The sequence below is a fragment of the Lynx canadensis genome, chromosome D1, assembly GCF_007474595.2.
Source record: "Lynx canadensis isolate LIC74 chromosome D1, mLynCan4.pri.v2, whole genome shotgun sequence".
Taxonomy (NCBI): Eukaryota; Metazoa; Chordata; class Mammalia; order Carnivora; family Felidae; genus Lynx; species Lynx canadensis.
The window spans coordinates 62303632-62321779 of record NC_044312.2 but is presented as its reverse complement, the minus strand read 5'-3'; the positions used below and the strand labels follow the sequence as shown (position 1 = coordinate 62321779).

The window sequence follows — 18148 nt, the reverse complement described above, 5'->3', positions numbered from 1 at the left end:
CATTCATGGAACACTTCTGCTGGCAGAGGACAGCTGGGCTAACTCCTTTTCCCTGGAATTTATTTCCTGGGAAACTAAGTGACAAGGGAGCAATTACTCAGGCCGATTCCCTTTTATCATTTCTCATCCGTGAACACCCACTAGCTCTGTGGACAACCATTTGCCGGCTCTATCTCCTTTCACATTTCTTCCAAGTGAAATGGAAATCAGGATGAAGAGTGTGCACTTGGCCTCTGGTCTCCCACAAATTTCATCTCTCAAGTAAAACCCTGCCCTACAGCAAGCCATTATTGAGCTCTGATTATATCCTGTACTTCATCTCCCCCCAGACACCAGAGCTGAGCCTGAGGATGAACTTGTTAGGATTTCCTCAAACCATGGAAGAACTACAAAAGTCCACCAGACTGATGGCTAAAGACAGGGACCAGACTAGGCAGTCATATTCTCTGGCCATGATCCCTTGCTATGATCTCCCACATTGTAAATATCTAGATATGTTGAGATCTTCTCTCTGCCATTACCTTCTTCTACAAAAATGCCTCAGAGGGCCAGGAGGTCTGTGTAGAGATGAACATATCTGCCTATACAAGGCCCCCATAGGGATAGAAATTGCATTACAATAAGAGCTATTCAATAGAAAAGCTACATGAGCCACATATGTAACTTTAAATTTTCTAGCATTTACATCAAAAAAGTGGAATGAAACCGGTGTAGTTAACATATACTTATTTAATCCCGTATACGCAAAATATTATCATTGCAATCTACAATAGAAAAGTTGTAAGATACCTTACATTTTTTTAAAACTAAGTCATTGGGGCACATGGGTGGCTCAACCAGGTAAGCATCTGACTCTTGATTTCAGCTCAGGTCATGATCTCGCAGTTCATGAGATTGAGCCCCATGTGGGGCTCTGAGCTGAAAGCACAGAGCCTGCTTAGGATTCTCTTTCTGACTCTCACCTACTCTCTGTCTCTCGAAATAAATAAATATAAAAAAATAAACTAAGTCCTCAAAACCAGGTGTGCATTTTACATGTACAGCAGACTTCAATTCATAATAGTAATACTTGAAGTGCTCAACAGCCACTGGTAGCTCTTGGCTACCATATTGGACAGCTCTAGCTAACTTCTGTTTCCACTCTCACATCCACCTCATAATTTCTTTTACAGCTGGCTCAAAAGCATATAGCACCTCTGCCAAAGTCCTAGCAGCTCATTCACAAAGCTGTTCACATTTGAGCATAAAGAAAGGGGGTAAAGCTGGAAAAAATCATTCTCTTCCTTAAAATTCTTTATATTATTTTCTTTGTATGTTTCCTCCCATTCTGGGAGAAAAACCTGTTTTGGATTTATCATTTTCTTCTCTCCTTTTTCTACTTCAATGAATTTGGGAGATTTGTTTTAAATTTTCAAACACTACACTTAAAATTTTAAATCCATGAAGGTTGTAGTAAAAACTGAAATTAAAATTTCTTTCTTTGAATTTAAAGCCATCAAAATTAACATTATAATGGTTTTTAGCACTCAATCCTATATATACTTACACAAAAATACAATACTTTGTTCATTTGTTGCATTTTATAAAACCTGACAATGATGTTATAAGAATGTAACATTACAGGTCAAAATCTTTCATAAACAGAGATGGGAATGAAACCTAAACAATGTATTAGCAAAAATAAATCCAGTATCGCATGTGAAGAATAATAGTGATTTATTTCAGGACTTTGTGTTGCATTTAAAAATGGAAACAAATCAATGTACTCCAATAACAGAATAAAAATGACACAAGAAATCTCCATCTTATAGACAGTATCTGTTGAAATTCAATTTTTCATTCAATATTAAAAAAATATAGAAAATAGAACAGAACTTCCTAAAAATTTGATCCCATGAATCAACAACAAAAAGAACTCCATCAAATATCATGCTTAATGGTAACATGTTGAAAGCTACCCCCACCCATCCAAAGGTCTGTAATTAACTAGTTAGGGATGTTCACTATCACCTCTGGGTATATTCTAGCACTGAGTACATGTTCAAAGTGAAAGGCATGAGAATGCAGGAATACAGAAGTTCAGAAAAGAGAGACTGAGGTACAGATGGACCTCAGACTAGAGGGTACTGCTCAGGTGTGAGTGGAGATGGCAGAATGTTCAAGAGCTTGGGCGACGCAGGGTCATCGGGACCACACAGTTGCAGGGATTAAAATATGGAGAAAGGGTGCTAGGAAAGTAATATTTAGAGAAGGTGTAGATGGGAAAGCCATGGTTCGTGACATTGTAAAAGGAGACAGTGCCAGCCTCGTAGTCTAAGAAAATCCCAACCCGGCGAGGGGGCACCATCATAGAGAGGAGCAGGGAAGTGGAAGATTCCTCATAGGCTCTATATTCATGTTTATGATGTAGCCCAATCACCCAGTATCCACTTTGAGGTTGATATCTGGAGTAAACATTTCGATTATTCGTAAACTGGTTGAAACAGTACGTGGGTTCCGCTGAATTACTGCACACCCCCAGGATCCAGTCAGTCTTCTTGGCCACATCTACCTCCCAGTAGTGTTTCCCAGAGGAGAAATGTTGGGAGCCCAGGATACCACAGTCATAATGCTCTTCCAGGTAAGACCCAGGCAGCGTGGCACCCACAAATCTCACTTGTCTCCGGTTTTTAGACATGACAAGATTTAAGTTAGCCGTGTGTGGATTCAGAGTCACGTCCACTGTGGGAAAAGATACAACATCAGCAGGGGAGGATAGGTACGTGGGTCTTAAGACACTGAAAAGAGGAAACACAGAAGTGGAGGAATTGGAACTACATGGGGGTATGGAGGGATGGTATTAACACTTCGTGCCTTAGAGTATGTGGGTATGTCAGAGTAGGGGGGGAGCATGTGAAAGAGAATAAGGACATGTTGCTCAAAGATGCCATGCTGGCTACTTACCCCAGTAGCTCTGGACATCCGTCAGTTCTGTAATGATAATCAGAGTCAATCATGTTGCACAGAACTGACAGTCTCAGGTCTGCTGTCTCCCCATCATGGATTGAGGGGGGAGGCAGGGACTTCTGTAAAAATGCAAGTTGGCCATCTCATTCCTCCTTTAATATGAACTGTATCTTTTGCAGCATGCTATGTCCCTCCCTCTCTGACCTCTCTCTGCACCACTCTCCCCAAATATCAACTCTTCGCTCTATTCTATTTATTGCTTGGGCTACAATAATTCCACATCCAAAAGCTGTCCCCTGAATCTCCTCACCTCTAAACACTCGCAGCATCCTTTTCAGATCTGGGACTCGAAACATACTCTTCAGCTTGGTGGGCAGAGCTTCTGGCTTCTTTAGGGTCCAGAACTCACTTCTAGAGAGAAGAGACCTTATGAATCTCCTACACTGCTGCCCTTGGGTTCTTCCAACACCTGTCTCCCTCATCTCCCCGGTCCCTGGGAGAACTTCAACATTCTTTCTTGAAGAAAATCAGCATAATTCAGCAAAGAGCCCTAGCACTGGAACCAAAGACTTGGACTAGAAACTAGCTTCTCAGCATCTGTGTAAACTATGATAAGATCTAACCCTTCAAAGCCTCATTTTGGTTGGTTTTGTTGTTTTTGTAAAATACAATCATTTTCCCTTCTCTCTCTACATCTTAAGATTATATAAAATTAAGTAAAATAGTGACTGGGAAATCCTTTGCTTCCTCTAAACAAGATACAAAATGCTTACAAGTGCCACCTTAGAGGGTCTACTACAAGGGGCTGTGTTGAAGGGAGACTGCCAGGAACCTGCTGCCAGGGCTCTGAGAGTATTGAGTAAAGGGCTTCTTCTGAAGACTGAGTTTAGGCCTTAGGGTCTCCCAGAGGCCTAGGGAGAAAGGCCTTCAAAAAGAGGCCTGTCTCTAGGAATATTACGCCAGTTGGAGAAAGGAGACATCTTCTCCAAACTGAGAGTGAAGACTTCAGAAAGGACAACAGTCTCCATATTTCATGTGTCTGTGAGGAGCGTAAAGGTACCAGGTGTGTGGACAACCTTAGCCGTCATCTTGATGGATGAAATTCTAGAGTATGTGATAGAGAAGAAAACAGCTTTTGTTCCAGGCCTAAAACAACTCTTCTCAAGATTTCACATCTATGTTTTTATTGGAATTGAGAAAAATGGAAGTCTGAGGAGAAATAGGTAGCAAGGCAGGACTGTTCTAAAGCTAAGGAAGAAAGAGAAATTGAAGGCAGATGCCCCAAGAACTGATTCTTGGACCTTGGGAAACACAGATGGGAAATTTCCCTCTGATAAAAGACATGGACAAAGAAAATCCCTGTGTAGATTGAGGTAGCTATAAACTACTGGAATCAGGCTGGAAGCAGGTAGAGTTTTGTGGCAAAAAGGTTCCATCATAGGATACTAGAAGAGTAAATGATACTGTAACCTTTTATTCTTAAGAACCACTGTCACCAATTTGTGACATCCATCCCCACCCCATCACTCAAATTCTCCTACCATAGAAACCAGGTCATTCCCTTTAGTTCAGGGAACCTAAAAATCCTCATGATGAGCAACTCAGGACATCATAGTCCTAAATCTCCCGTCTTGTGATTTTTCTTCTTTCCTTTTCCACTGACCACAAGATAATTCTATGGATATCGGAACCTTTGTCAATCCAAGGGAACCACCCTGTATTCTCCTACACATACCTTTTCATGACATCACTCACATCCTAGGAAGGAAAGAGAAATTGTTAAGTCAAGGAGTTATAGGTCTTATCCTCTAACACAGCCTCATCCATATTCCTTATCTATTCCCCACAACCCCATGATATCATGGAAATAAAGATGGACCCATATGGAGGCCACAAAGTGGAGATAAGAACTCAAAGTAGACTGTCCCTGAGGCTCTATGTAGGAATGTTGGGAAATGATTCAACTCATCAATAGCACCTTTATTTTGACAATAGTGTGTGTGTGTGTGTGTGTGTGTATGTGTAATGTTATATATGCACATCACCTATTAGCACTAGAGAATCTCACATGATTAAGTCATAATTTCTGTCCTTGAGATGCTTACATTCTAGTTGCTAAGGATACAAGAGTCTTAACTATGGTTATTTTTCAATCTTTGCCTCTTCTAGCCCTCTAAGCTATCCTTGCTGACTTCTTCCAGTTTTCTTGATTTTGACACACACATGTGTTGATGATTCCCAAATTGGAACTTCTGCTCAGATCACTCTCATCTGCACCAGCAAATGAGCCACCGACACCACACACTCAAAATGTTTAAAGGAAAACTTACTTTTTCTGCAACCATGAGGTCTCGTATCTTCCATCTTCCTCAGTGTTACCAGCATCCATTTAGTCACCACATTTAGACAAAGTATCATCCTAAAAACTACCTTACATTCACCCTGACGTCCCATCTTAGGCCAAGCCAGTCCATTTCATGCTCGCAACTTCTTTTAGCCACCTGGTCTTCACTGTCATCACTGCCACCTCCTCCCTCACTTGAGCAGAAATGCCTCATAGCCTCCCACTTGGTCTCCCTAACTTCTGCCTCGTTACCACAATGACTGAAAAAAAGGCAAACAGTTTCATCTATTTTCTCTGTGTTGGGGCTATCTTTAAACTGGCCTGCATGGGGCGCCTGGGTGGCGCAGTCGGTTAAGCGTCCGACTTCAGCCAGGTCACGATCTCGCGGTCCGTGGGTTCGAGCCCCGCGTCAGGCTCTGGGCTGATGGCTCGGAGCCTGGAGCCTGTTTCCGATTCTGTGTCTCCCTCTCTCTCTGCCCCTCCCCCATTCATGCTCTGTCTCTCTCTGTCCCAAAAATAAATAAACATTGAAAAAAAAAAATTTAAACTGGCCTGCATGTGGGAAGCAGTGGAGGTGGTGGATACGTGTCAACTTACACCAAATACCCAAGGTTGTGTGGGCCTTAAGGCATGGCTGTACTGAGGAACCCAAATGGCCAAATCAGGGTGCCACTTCATGGCTCTTTTTCTTTTGTTAGTGTTATCCTCAGGGGTCATATTTTGAAACTTGAAAGCTGTGGGCTTGCAGCAGCTATCAAATCTTACTGCGCAGCAATGCCCCATAGATACAGAAAAGAGAAGAGGAACGTGTTTGTGCTGGACAAGCTCTAGAAAAACTGACTGTGAGACAGCACTCAAGTTAAGACGCCCCCTGGGCAAGTCATGCTAATGGGTGTGAGAGTATATACAGGTGCCTGGGTGAGCGACATACACTGATGATCCCTTTGCATGTACGAGCAATTTTTACATCTTGAGGGGTCTGTGGAGAGGCAAGAATGGGAGCAGGGAGAAGCGTCAGGGTAACCCAATGTCAAAGACGAAGCAAAAGGGCAAGAAGAATAAAATTAAGATGGGAAATCAGGAGTGTGGAAGAATGTCATAGTGACATTCTAGTAATGACCCCAACAGTAGGGCGCAAGAACAGGCAATGATTATTCTACCACCAAAGGGAGAAGAGGAAAGCAAGTAGGCAAACAGAAAGTAAGGAACAGCCTGAAGGTTCCAGAAGGTTACAAAATACATCCTGTCTCCACTTCATAGTCACCCTATTCACTCTATGCAGAAAATACCTGCTCAGATTTCAACTTCAATTCAAGCTCCTGCACGAAACCTCTCCAGATTTGACACCTGGCACCCTCCCAATACACACATACGCTCACGCACACACACACCAGAGTCCAGTCTTCTCTGTGCCTTAAAAAGACCTGTTCGAACTTCTATCACAACACGTTAAATGATTCTGCCCTAAGAAGACAGTAAAGCAAAGAAGGGTTTGTGATTACATACAGAACCTCTAAGTACTTGAGCTTTGTAGGTGTTTGCCGGGGACTAAGCTGGGTGAAAAGTACCTGACAAATCCCAAGTCAGCATCAGAGACAACAGGTGCCGAATGCCTACCTCTTCTCAACAGGAGAAGAGGCATTATGTGCTCCACAAGGGTATTTGGCAATATCTGGAGGATTTCTGGTTGTCAGAGCGGACAGGGGTGGGGGGTGGGGGGTGGAGCTACTGGCATCTAGTGGGTGGAGGCCAGGGATCCTGCTAAACATGTTACAATGCACAGAGCAGCCCCTCCCAGCAAAGAATTCCCAGCTCAAAATATCAATAGTGCCGAGATTCAGAAGTGCTGCTGTAGAACATCAATGGATATAACAGCTTCTCCACTGTATCAAATAAAGTTTTGGACCTCAGTTTATACATAATAAGTAAAAATGAGACATTCCCCTAGCATTTGTACTTTAATTATTCCATTCTTTATCCATGACCTCTACACAGTTTAACAGGTAAAAGGCCCAAGTGGGCCAAACGAATTGTTTTCTTGCCCCCACCAGGTCATCAGTCCCGTGTAAGAAGGGAAGGAGAGTTAGTCTCCCTTTGCCTGGACCGTCAGACCAGGGGCTCCTTCACAAGTCTCACCTGCAGCAGCTCCATTGCCGACCCCTGACACCGAAGCTCCAGGTCTGAGATGAGCTCCCTCAGTGACTGGCTCTGCTGGTCCAGCTCATCCTCAGCCTCTTCTAAAATACTCAGCCCCTTCCTCTCTTCCTCCTCCAGCTTTTTCAACTGTCGCTGCTCTTCTTTGTCCAGGATGCTTCTCAACTTATTAAACTGTGTCTGGATCCTGTGTCTCTCAGGTTCCATCTGATTCTTTAGGAACATGCAAGAGGAAGAGGCTGCTAGTCTGTTGAGCTGAGGGTCTCCTCTCTGGAGCGGGGATGGTGGGGGGGGTCAGGCTCTTGGGGCCAGGTCTCACCGGGAGAGGGTAAATGGGGGAGGAAGTCCTGCAGAACCTGTTCTTCCCTTCTGTTTTCTTTTCAGCTCTTCCCAGACCATGAGCCCCAGGCTACCTTATCTAGCCCTCCTCGATATAGACTATGGCTCCTGGGTGAGGTCTAGATTCCAAGCTGCCTCCATGGCCTCCCATGCATCTGCATTGGCCTCTCCTTCCAATTCGGAGTACCAAGGTGGGAATGATCGGCCTGTGTGAGACCTGTCTTTCCAGCAGCTTTCAGAGCTTGAAACCATAGAACAAGGTCTAGAATCAGGAATTGGGGGCCACCAATGGCCTTTCCTCTCCTATGTAACTATCTTCAAAAACCTGAATTCCTTTTTGATGTATTCATTCTCTGACTCCTCCTTCCCCAACTCCACAGCAAGAACAATACCCTTGTTTGTAAGGGTCGCAGTGAGGATGGGGCAAAGGGAAGCTCTTCCAGTCAAATGAGGGAACAGACAGGACCAGGGCTCCTTTGCCCTCGGTTCCCATGCCCTGCCCTGATTCCTGTCCCAGGACACCTTCAGGAAGAAATCTCTCTTACCTTCCAGGATGTCCTCTTCCTTATGATAACAGCTTTTAGTCTCTCGGCTTCCTGCTGCTCTTGCTTCAGCTTCCTCAGAGACTCCTGGAACTTCTCCTTAAAGAAACATCAGGTCAAGCAGGGTCAAGCACTAGCTTGTCTCCATGCCCAGAACAGAATAAATGGGGAAGAGATTATGCCGACCTCAGAAGCCTATCCTGCTGGGGCTGAAGAACTGAGAAGGCCTAAGGATCTTTTATGTAGAGTGGATGCAGGCTGATTGTCTCTCCTCCCAGGGAAAAAACCTGCCCACGAAGGACTTTCCTCTCATTGCCGCCATATTCCTCACACTTGATCTACCAGGGCCCCTAGCTGCGCCCCCCTCCCCTCCCCCCACATCATCCTCTGTTCATGCAGAGCAGGTCTTGAGCAAGAAAGAGATAAAGTTACCCTTGGGCAGTGAGGGCCTTTTCTAGGTTCATCCTCTAGGTAAACAGGAAAACTACAAGGAAATTAGGTTGCAGCATGAAGAAAAGTTACAATCTCCTGCCAAGGTCCCCTGCTCCTCCTGCCTTCTGCCATGTGGGCTCCCACCTGGTACTCATGGGCAACCTCCTCCATGAGGACTGTGTGGTGACCACGGTGCTCCTGAGACCGCTCACAAAGCCAGCAGATGAGCTTCCCATCTTCCTTGCAGAAGAGCTGGAGTTTCTCTCCATGGTGTGCACACAGACTCGCCTTCAGCTGCATCCCGGGGCCCAACACCACCTCTCTGAGTCTCTCTGCGATGTTGGCCAGGTGCCGATTCGGCCGCAGGTCCCCGGGCCGGTAGCCGGTCTGGCACACAGGACAGCTGCTTTCCCCTTCTTGGCCTATCACCCATTCTGTGCTGTTCCCTGTGATGCAGGCCTGGCAGAAGCTGTGGCCACAGTCTATGCTCAGGGGTTCTGTCAGGAGCTCCAGGCAGATGGGGCAGGTCACCTCCTCTTGTATGTCCACCAGGACTGCTGAGGTCATTGTAGCTATTCTCCTGGCTCCTGCCCGCCTAGCTGAGATTTCTAAGACACCTCCTGCTCACAGATCCTGGGTAGATGGGCAAACAAAAAAGGGTCAGAGTAAGAAATGAGGGTGAATATTGGGTGGCCCAGTCAGTCAAGTGTCCAACTTGGGCTCAGGTCACGATCTCACAGTTCATGAATTCGAGCCCCAAGTTGGGCTTTGTGCTGACAGCTTGGAGCCTAGAGTCTGCTTCGGATTCTGTATCTCCCTCTCTCTCTGCTCCTTACCCTCTCATGCTCTGTCTCGCTCTCAAGTAGAAATAAACTTACAGAAAGAAAGAAAGAAAGAAAGAAAGAAAGAAAGAAAGGAGGAAGGAAGGAAGGAAGGAAGGAAGGAAGGAAGGAAGGAAAGAAAGAGAGAAAGAAAGAAAGAAAGAAAGAAAGAAAGGTGATTAAAAGGATGTTGGGTGTTCTGAACAAAGAGATCAGATACCTGGGGCAACAAGGGCTTCTTATCCTGGCTTCAGACATGTTATTTACCCCAACTCATACTAGACGTCAATTTGTGCTCTCAGTACAGCAAGAATTATAATTTCTCTTTACTCCTACTGGATGGAGGGACCAACTGTGGCCCATGAGAAGTGGCTTTGTGTGAGCCACCATCTGTTTGTTCTCATCCACCAAAACACACCCTCGGTACTAAAAGCACCAAACAGGGGCTCCTGAGTGGCTCAGTTGGTTAAAAACACCAAAACACGCGGCTGCCTCAGGATGTGTGCACTTGCTGTTACTGCTTCAAGAAAGACCGTTCACCCTGATATCCGCCTGACACAGGGACTTCATTCCACACTCTGCTTTCATGCTCTCTTATCAAAAAAGTTGGCTCTGCCTAACCTAACTGAAGCATGGCCACTCTTATAAAAATCACTCTTCATATACTAACCTGCTTCATTGTTCTTTTTATCACCACTTAAATGTACATCTTTAATTGCCTGAATCCTCCCACTAGAATATAAGTGCTAGAGATCGGAGACTGTTTTTGTTCATTACTGTAGCTCAGAAATAGCAGTGCCTACACATAGATCCTCAACTTTATTTTTACATTTTAATTCCAGTATAGTTAACATACAGTGATATATTGGTTTCAAGTGTAAGGTCCTCAACTTTTGATGAATAAAAATCCAGAACCTCCTTTTTTCATGAGCTTTCTTGTGAGATTCATTTATTGCAAAGACAATTCCACCTGCTTACAGCTCTGTTCCATACAGAGCCCTTTCATCCCTCATGGTCAGCTTCCCAGAAAAAAACAAAAACACCAGCAATGACCACAATAACATGAGGTAATATTTTTATAAAACTTTTATACCTTGTTGTGATTTAGAAATCACATTCCCCTGATTTCTTTAACCCTCATAGAAAAAACCCTGAATAAATAAGTATTTTTGGCTCTTTGATAAAACAATAGAGACAGACATTAAGTGACATAATAAAATCAAAAAGCTTCTAAGTCATAGAGTTGGCAGAACTTAACATGTCCATAATCCTAGTTCAAGGCTCTGTCCTCAAAGTCAGAACTTTAAACAGATGTTCAGTGGTGAAGGTGGTAAAAATCAGACACAGACCCGGGGCTTTAGGGATGTGGAAATGAGAAAGGTCCTGCTTGATGAAGAAATTTCACCAGGGCCTGTGATAAATTTTGACAGGAGCCTCAAGGGATGCATGTGTTGAGAGAGGAGAGGGGAAAGGTGGGGCTATTGAGACCACGTGCCCTTCTAGTGTAGGACTAGTCCCCAGAGAAAGACCTAAGGAAGATGTATGAAGGGACAAAGAGGTCTTACAGCATTTCAGGCAAGTACTGAATCACTAATGGGATAGAAATATGTAAAAGTGGGAGGAAGGCGGGAATGAAGTCCTGATACATGCTGCAGCGTGAATGCCCTTGACAACATCAGGCCAGGTGAACGAAGCCACACACAAAAGATCACATATTATAGAATCCCATTTACACAAAAGGTCCAGAGTAGGTGAATCTTAGGCAGGGAAAATAGATTAGTTGATGAGGGAGAAAGAATGGGGAGTTACTGCTCAGAGGTTTAGGGTTTCTTTACGAGGTGATGAAAATTCTGGAATTAGATAGTGGTGCTTATTGAATACATTTGTTACTATACCAAAAAATATACCTTAAAAGGGTGAAATTCATGATATGAGAATTATATCTTAATAAACAAAGTGCATGAGAGGAAGAAAGAAGAGGAGGGGGCTTACCCATGACCTCCAGTGCAGAGTTCTCCCCGCCTCTCAGCTTGTATAAAAGGCATGTGATGGGAGAGTACTGGAGGGTCAAGCATGGTTCTATAGCTGCTGTGGGGAGATAATGATGAATGAAACAAATACTCCCCAAGGGCATATACTATTTAGACTCCCAGCAGGAAACAAATCTACTCTCGAAGACACAAAGATAGATAACCGTGATTAATGCAGACAAGTGTATATGAAATGTGTATGAAGGAAATAATCATCAATACCATTTTCTGATCACTTCTATGTGCTAGGCAATGGCTGAACTCTTTACAGATATTATATAACCAATCCCCACAATAATTCTATCAGGGAAGTTTAATAACATCTATTTTCTGAATGTGAAAAGTGAATTTCTTAAAAAGGTGTTTAACTACCAAAAGTCTCAGAGTGAGTAAGTGACAAAGTAAAGATAACAATCCAGTTTTATGCAGTTTCAAATCTCAGGTTGTTAATCAGAGACCCGTCTGGTCCTTCAAGGGAGAGAATGTTTTCTTCATGCTACCCACATCACCTGCAAGGGCACTCCGGTCATGAAGTGGCTCAGCTTGCTTCTGTCCATATCCTGACCAGCGCTGGTCTCACTTTTTGGCCACACTGCTTCAGGATGGAATCCCAGTTCTTCCTAGCATTTAAAAGCATCCAACAGGGGCGCCTGGGTGGCTCAGTCGGTTAAGCGTCTGACTTCAGTTCAGGTCATGATCTCACGGTGCATGGGTTTGAGCCCTGCACTGGGCTCTGGGCTGACAGCTCTGAGCCTGGAACCTGCTTCCTATTCTGTGTCTCCCTCCCTCTCTGCCCCTCCCCCCTCATGCTCTGTCTCTGTCTCAAAAATCAACAAACGTTAAAAAATAAATTAAAAAAAAAGCATCCAACAGCTCTTTCTAAATTACCTACAGGCTCCTTCCCCAGCCCAACTCTGCTTCATTCCTGGCATTACATCTTGCAGACTCAGGCTGCCTCCTTTTCCCTGGCAGTATAGGGCAGAAAAGAAGGCATTGGTACTAGAGTAACATGGACCCAGGTCTAAATCCTGAATTTATCAGTGTCTAGTTTTAGAACACTGGAATAATTCCTGATCTGAGATGTGGCTTCATCTTTTGTGCACTGCTGAAATCATTCCTCCGTTAGGAGTACAGTTGTGATAATTGTCTGAGCCAATGCAAAAACTAGTTATGGTTACACCTAAGCTGGCACTGCTCTCTGATCTTCTGGTGCTCTTACCTCTCACCACAAGGAAAAGGGCCTCTGGATATTTTTACTGGGGACAGAGCAAAGTCTGGTAGATAGATAGCCCTAAATAAGTATCTGTTACAAGAATTCATGAGGCACTTTCTTACCACTTTTCGTATCCTCTTACTTCTTTTGGACCTACAATGAAAATCCACTATTTCCATTCATAACAAGATTTAATGAGATGGCATTTAAGGACAACATGAGAAAGCTCAGCCTGAGCCAGTTGCCTCTGTGTGCCTGGGGTAAGGGTCAGTTAAAAAAGCTAGAAGCTTCTCTAACTAGACAACTAGAAATGCTAGAATTTACTCTAATTTTATTTCTTGTCTGTGCTGAATTAAGACAGATGTCCTTCTCATTGAAAAACACTATTTTATTCTCATTATTAGAAGTTTTCAGTTGTTAAATTATATTACTATTGTCTTAAATCACAAAGAGAATTTTTTAAAGACATCTTTCTTGTGCATGTATGTATGTATGTATGTATAGAGTGAGTGTGTGTGTTCTGGCATTTAATCACTTTCCTTGGAAGCCATTTGTCTGCTTGCCTAGCTGGAGCCTTGCCTGGGACATGAAAGAGCCAGCTCACAAATGCACTGCCTCGCTGAAAGCACACTAGCCCTGGGCTCCCAAATGTGACCTTCATGTACAGGATAGGCCATGGGGCATTTCTGCCTCCTGAAAGCAATGTAATGCAATAATAGCCAAGTCCTGGAAATAATACATAAAACCATTAACTGGTAAATGAACACATTTTGGTATATCCATACAATGGCATATTACCAAACAATAAAATGGAATGGATACTTAACCACAAGATATACTTCAAAAGCATTATATAAAGGGAAAGAAGCCAGATACCAAAGGTAAGTTTCTATATGATTCCATTTATATGAAATCTTAGAAAAAACAAAACTACAGTATACGAGTTGAAAACTGACTAGTGGATGCCAATGTCCAGGGGTGTAAGAAGGGGATTACTTGCAACAGGACACAAAAACTTTTGGGGGTGATGGAAATGCCCTTTATATAGGATTATGTTGGTGATTACCAATTGTCTACATATCAAAGCTCATAGAATTGTGTGCTTAAAGTTAACTTGATAGATGTAAATTAGAACTCATTAGAGTTGACAAAAACAGAAAGAAGAAATGTATTGAGAAAAATTGAAGGCGTGGCTTTCTATCTTCTAAGCATGAATTAGAACTGAGCTGTCAAATATGGTAGCCACTTGAAGTGTGGCTAGTCAAAAATGAGATCTTTTAAATATAAAATACACACCAGATTTCAAAGATTTTGTTAGAAAAAATAATCTAAAATGCAACATTAACTTTTTATATTGATTACTCATCCTAAAAATGGACACATTGAGTTAAATAAAATATATTAAAAAATCCGTTTCACCTGTTTCTTTTTAATGAGGCCACAAGAAAATTTAAAATTATACATGTGGTCCTATATTTCTATAGTTCTTGTTCACCTAATGCAGTACTATAGATATTCAAGACAAAGATTTTTGAGCAGAAAAGATGATGTAAGAGTTGATGTCGCTTCTCAACGTGTATAAAGTTGAGGCTGCAGAAAAGAAGAAATTGTGAAGGAGGGGAGCACAGAGCTAGCATGTTTGAGTAACCCTTGCCCACATCCCTGCAGGCCTTTGACCACCCGCAGCAGCGGAGCGCAGCCCAGAGAGGACATAACAGGTCAATTCAGCCTCCCTTGGAGGCCGGTCTCAAGAGCAGTGTGGCCGGGCTGAGATGACAGCCCGGCCGTGTGAGTGCAGATCCCAGAGCCTGAGGTGCCTGAGTTCAGTGGGTCAAATTTGCAAATGAAAGAGGCCAAATTCATGACCAGGCGGAACTATTAAATCAGAAGCAGATGCCTGAAAAAGAAGGTCAGGTGGTCGGCTAACTATCAGCATTGGCATCCAATGGAACTCTTTATGCAGAATCTCAGCCTCACCCTGGCCAATTCAGTTTCTGCAATTCAATAAAGATCCCCAGGTGATGCCTATACACAGACAGGCAGGCTTCAGAAGCACTGTTTTAGATACGGGCGCTTCCTCCACAGGCAGATGCAACACAGGGGGCAAAGTAGCTAGAAAAGGGTGGGGAGAGGAAGATTCAGAGAATGGCTGATATTTAGATCTGAAACATCGGAAAGAATGGAAGCTCACAATTCAGTATCAAAATGGCTGCAGAAAAAAAAAGCCAGTGACTGGGCAGGGAATACTAAAGGTTAGCACAGACTGGGGGCTCACAATAAATTAGAAATAAGATGGCCAGGACTGCCCAACCCCCCACTCCAGCTGGTAGGTCTACTGAAAATGCAGCAAAAATCCAATCGGGTCGAAACTGCTTTCATAAGTGAGTTTAGTTTCTCATGCTTAGGGAATAACGGTATTTTTTTTTTAACCTTTGTGTAGGGTTATTCTACTTTAACCTATTATCTGGAATGGATTATCTAACAGGTGGCACTTGATAAATATTTGAATTGGAATATTATCTGCTTCACTTTTTTTTTTAAATTTACATCGAAAGAATCTCTATCCCATGCGTTTCAGAAACTTGTAATAACTTTGCAAATTCTTAAAATACTGTCCTGCACAGGTTTTCTTCTTCTCCCTGAGTTTTAGATAATCCATTAACTGAGGGTTTTTTCCAAATAGTTCATAAAATCCTTATTTTCCCCTTGCATTTGTGAATCCCACTTGAAATCCCAACTTTTAAAAACTCTTAAATTTTTAACTTTAGATGTTAGCCATATTCTTCTTTATTATTGTGCATTTTAACATATTGTGTTCCCCACTCTATTTATTCTTGCAAAAATCATTTTAATTGTGGATTTTAAAATCTCAGCATTGAGTTTGTCAAGAATAATGACTTGATAATTTACTATTTGTAGTCGCCTATGTGTTTAAACCCTCAATACTCACCCAAACTGTAGGGTACAAATATTTCTCTGTCCATTTTATAGATGGATGAAACCTAAACTCAAAAAGGTCAGGGTCGGAGGCAGAATTTGGACACAGGGGGTTCTCAAGCACACATTTCTGCCTCGATTAACTAATCAACGTTGTCACTAATTTGAATTCACTGAGTTGGGGTGAGGATGAAAAGAAAAAACGATCAAGTCATCTATATCATGAGCTCGGAAAAGGAAGGGACTTCATATCTTATATTGACCTGTCACCTCGGCCAGAAGTGACAGTAAGTGGCGCGTCACAGAAAGGCAGACATCTCCCGGTGGCCGGCACGTCGAGAGAATGAGAAGCCGGAGAGGAACTGGCTGTGAGCAGCCCCGGGTGGTCAAGACTCTCCAAGTAGTTTTAAGTAGATTGTGAGGGCCAGAGGGTGCGGGGCCTGCTCGGTTCCTCGACAGTCAGGGCTCCAGGGCCAGCCCCGCCTCCGAACGGACCCGCAGGTCTGGCGAGGGCGGAAGGCTCACCCCCCCAACCCCCTGGCGAGAGGTCAAGGCCTCCCGGGTGGAGGATGAGCGGTGTCACTTCCTGGGTCAGAGCGGCCGAGACGGGGGAGGGGGTGCTGACCTCAGAATCCACGCCGTCCCACGGTTTGCGCCCATTCCCGAACCCAAAACTTCCAGGGCTGCACCCCCTTCCCCCGCATCCTACCGCCCCCTAACACCACCCTTTACACAGACTACTCCCGGCTCCCAAGCCAGGCAGGGGTCGCCGGGCCTTCCGCGCTCCCTTGCCAAACTCGAGTCAACTCGAAACCGCAGAGGTCTCCGTCGCTCTGGTCCACCCGCGAAGTCCCCCCCGCACCCCAGCCTGCAGGGCGGGCGGGGCTCCCAGCGCCAGCGGGGACAGCGGTGGCTGGCCAGAAAGTGGACTTGCTCACTAACCTGGACTCTGGGTCTGGATCGGAGCCGAGGACTCGCAGGAGCGGCAGCCTCCACCCACCCCTGCCCAGAGACTCCGAGCCCAGAGGCGGGGCGAGGCGAGGGCCAGAGGTTGCTGATAGGGCCGGCGCGTCCCGCGGCGCGGGGCCCGCACTCCAGGGGTGTGGTGGCCGGGGCCCCAGCTGCCAGAGGGGGCGCTGTTCCGCTCACCTGGGAGCCGTGAGTCTGGGGCCTGGGGAAACACCTGAGCGCCCGAGAGGGCACTTGTGCATCGTCTTCACTTTACCGGAGCCTTCCGATCTCACGTCAGTGTTGAGTAACACTGATAATACAGCCGTACGCTCTATTAATTAAATTGAATAAAAGAATCCAAACGTATACGTGTAGGTAAAGATAACCGCCTCGCACCATAATGGTATGCTTTGCAAAGACATCATTAAAAGGTATTAACTTAAAAACTGTATCTGCAATTTTAACCTATGTGACCTATGTACACTATGAGAGACGATAGATACGTGTATTTAGGTCCTTGTGCATACATGCAAAGCTTACGAAGCCTGAGAGCTGTAGCTGTAAGGTTTCAATGCACAGCAACTCTTAAGAAGAAAAGGAAGGGCAAACGTTTTGCCTCAAGAGAACTGAGGAGAGGAGCCTGACTCGGTCTGGGAAAGAGGGTTGGGGGATGGGAGCCTGCAAGGAGGAGGGTGTCCAGATCGAAGTCAGGACAGGGGGTTGGGCAACATGGCTTTTTTTCATTTGGCATACTACTTCTAAATGTTCATTCATGTTGTGCCATGTATGAGTACCTTATTCCTTTGAGGGCTGAATAGTATTCCATGGCATGGATTTTCCACATTTTGTTTATCCATTCATCAGTGTTTAATTTTTTTCTTAAATGTCCATTTATTTTTTGAGAAAGAGACAGAGAGACACAGAGGGTGAGTGGGGGAAGGGCAGAGAGAGAGAGGGAGACAGAATCCAAGCAGGCTTCAGACTCTGAGCTGTCAGCACAGAGCCCAACCCAGGCTCAAACTAAGGAGCAGTGAGATCATGACCTCAGCTGAAATCTAGAGTCAGATGCTGAACCAACTGAGCCTCCCAGGCGCCCCAGTTCTTAGACATTTTAGACTGTTTCTATTATTTGGCTTTCATGAATAATGTGACTATGAATTTTCTTGTACAATTTTTTTTTAACTTAGGCCTTTTGTTTTTCTTGGGTATATACCTAAGAATAGAATTGCCAGATCATGCATTTACTGTTTTGAGAATCTTCCAGATTGTTTGTCAGCACCATTTTACATTCCCACCAGCAGTGTAAGAGGATTCTAATTTCTCCATATCCTTGCCAGTATTTCTTATACTCGTCTTAGTCTGTTATAGTCATCTTAGTGGGTGTGCAGTGGTATCTCATTGGTATTTTAGTTTGCATTTCCCTAAGGATTAATGGTGGT

General features: G+C 44.1%; 1 protein-coding gene across 1 annotated transcript; it reads right to left on the bottom strand.

Moving 5' to 3' along the window:
• Positions 1-1715: 1715 nt before the first annotated feature.
• On the bottom strand, positions 1716-16755 carry TRIM6 (tripartite motif containing 6). Its single transcript, XM_030330820.1, has 8 exons — positions 16701-16755; positions 8902-9390; positions 8329-8424; positions 7427-7657; positions 4682-4704; positions 3257-3357; positions 2944-2970; positions 1716-2721 (listed from the first exon to the last, which is right to left on the bottom strand). Exons 2-8 carry the CDS (start codon positions 9322-9324, stop codon positions 2159-2161), a joined length of 1464 nt encoding a protein of 487 aa, XP_030186680.1. The 5' UTR covers positions 9325-9390; positions 16701-16755; the 3' UTR covers positions 1716-2158.
• Between the last annotated feature and the right edge of the window lie 1393 nt (positions 16756-18148).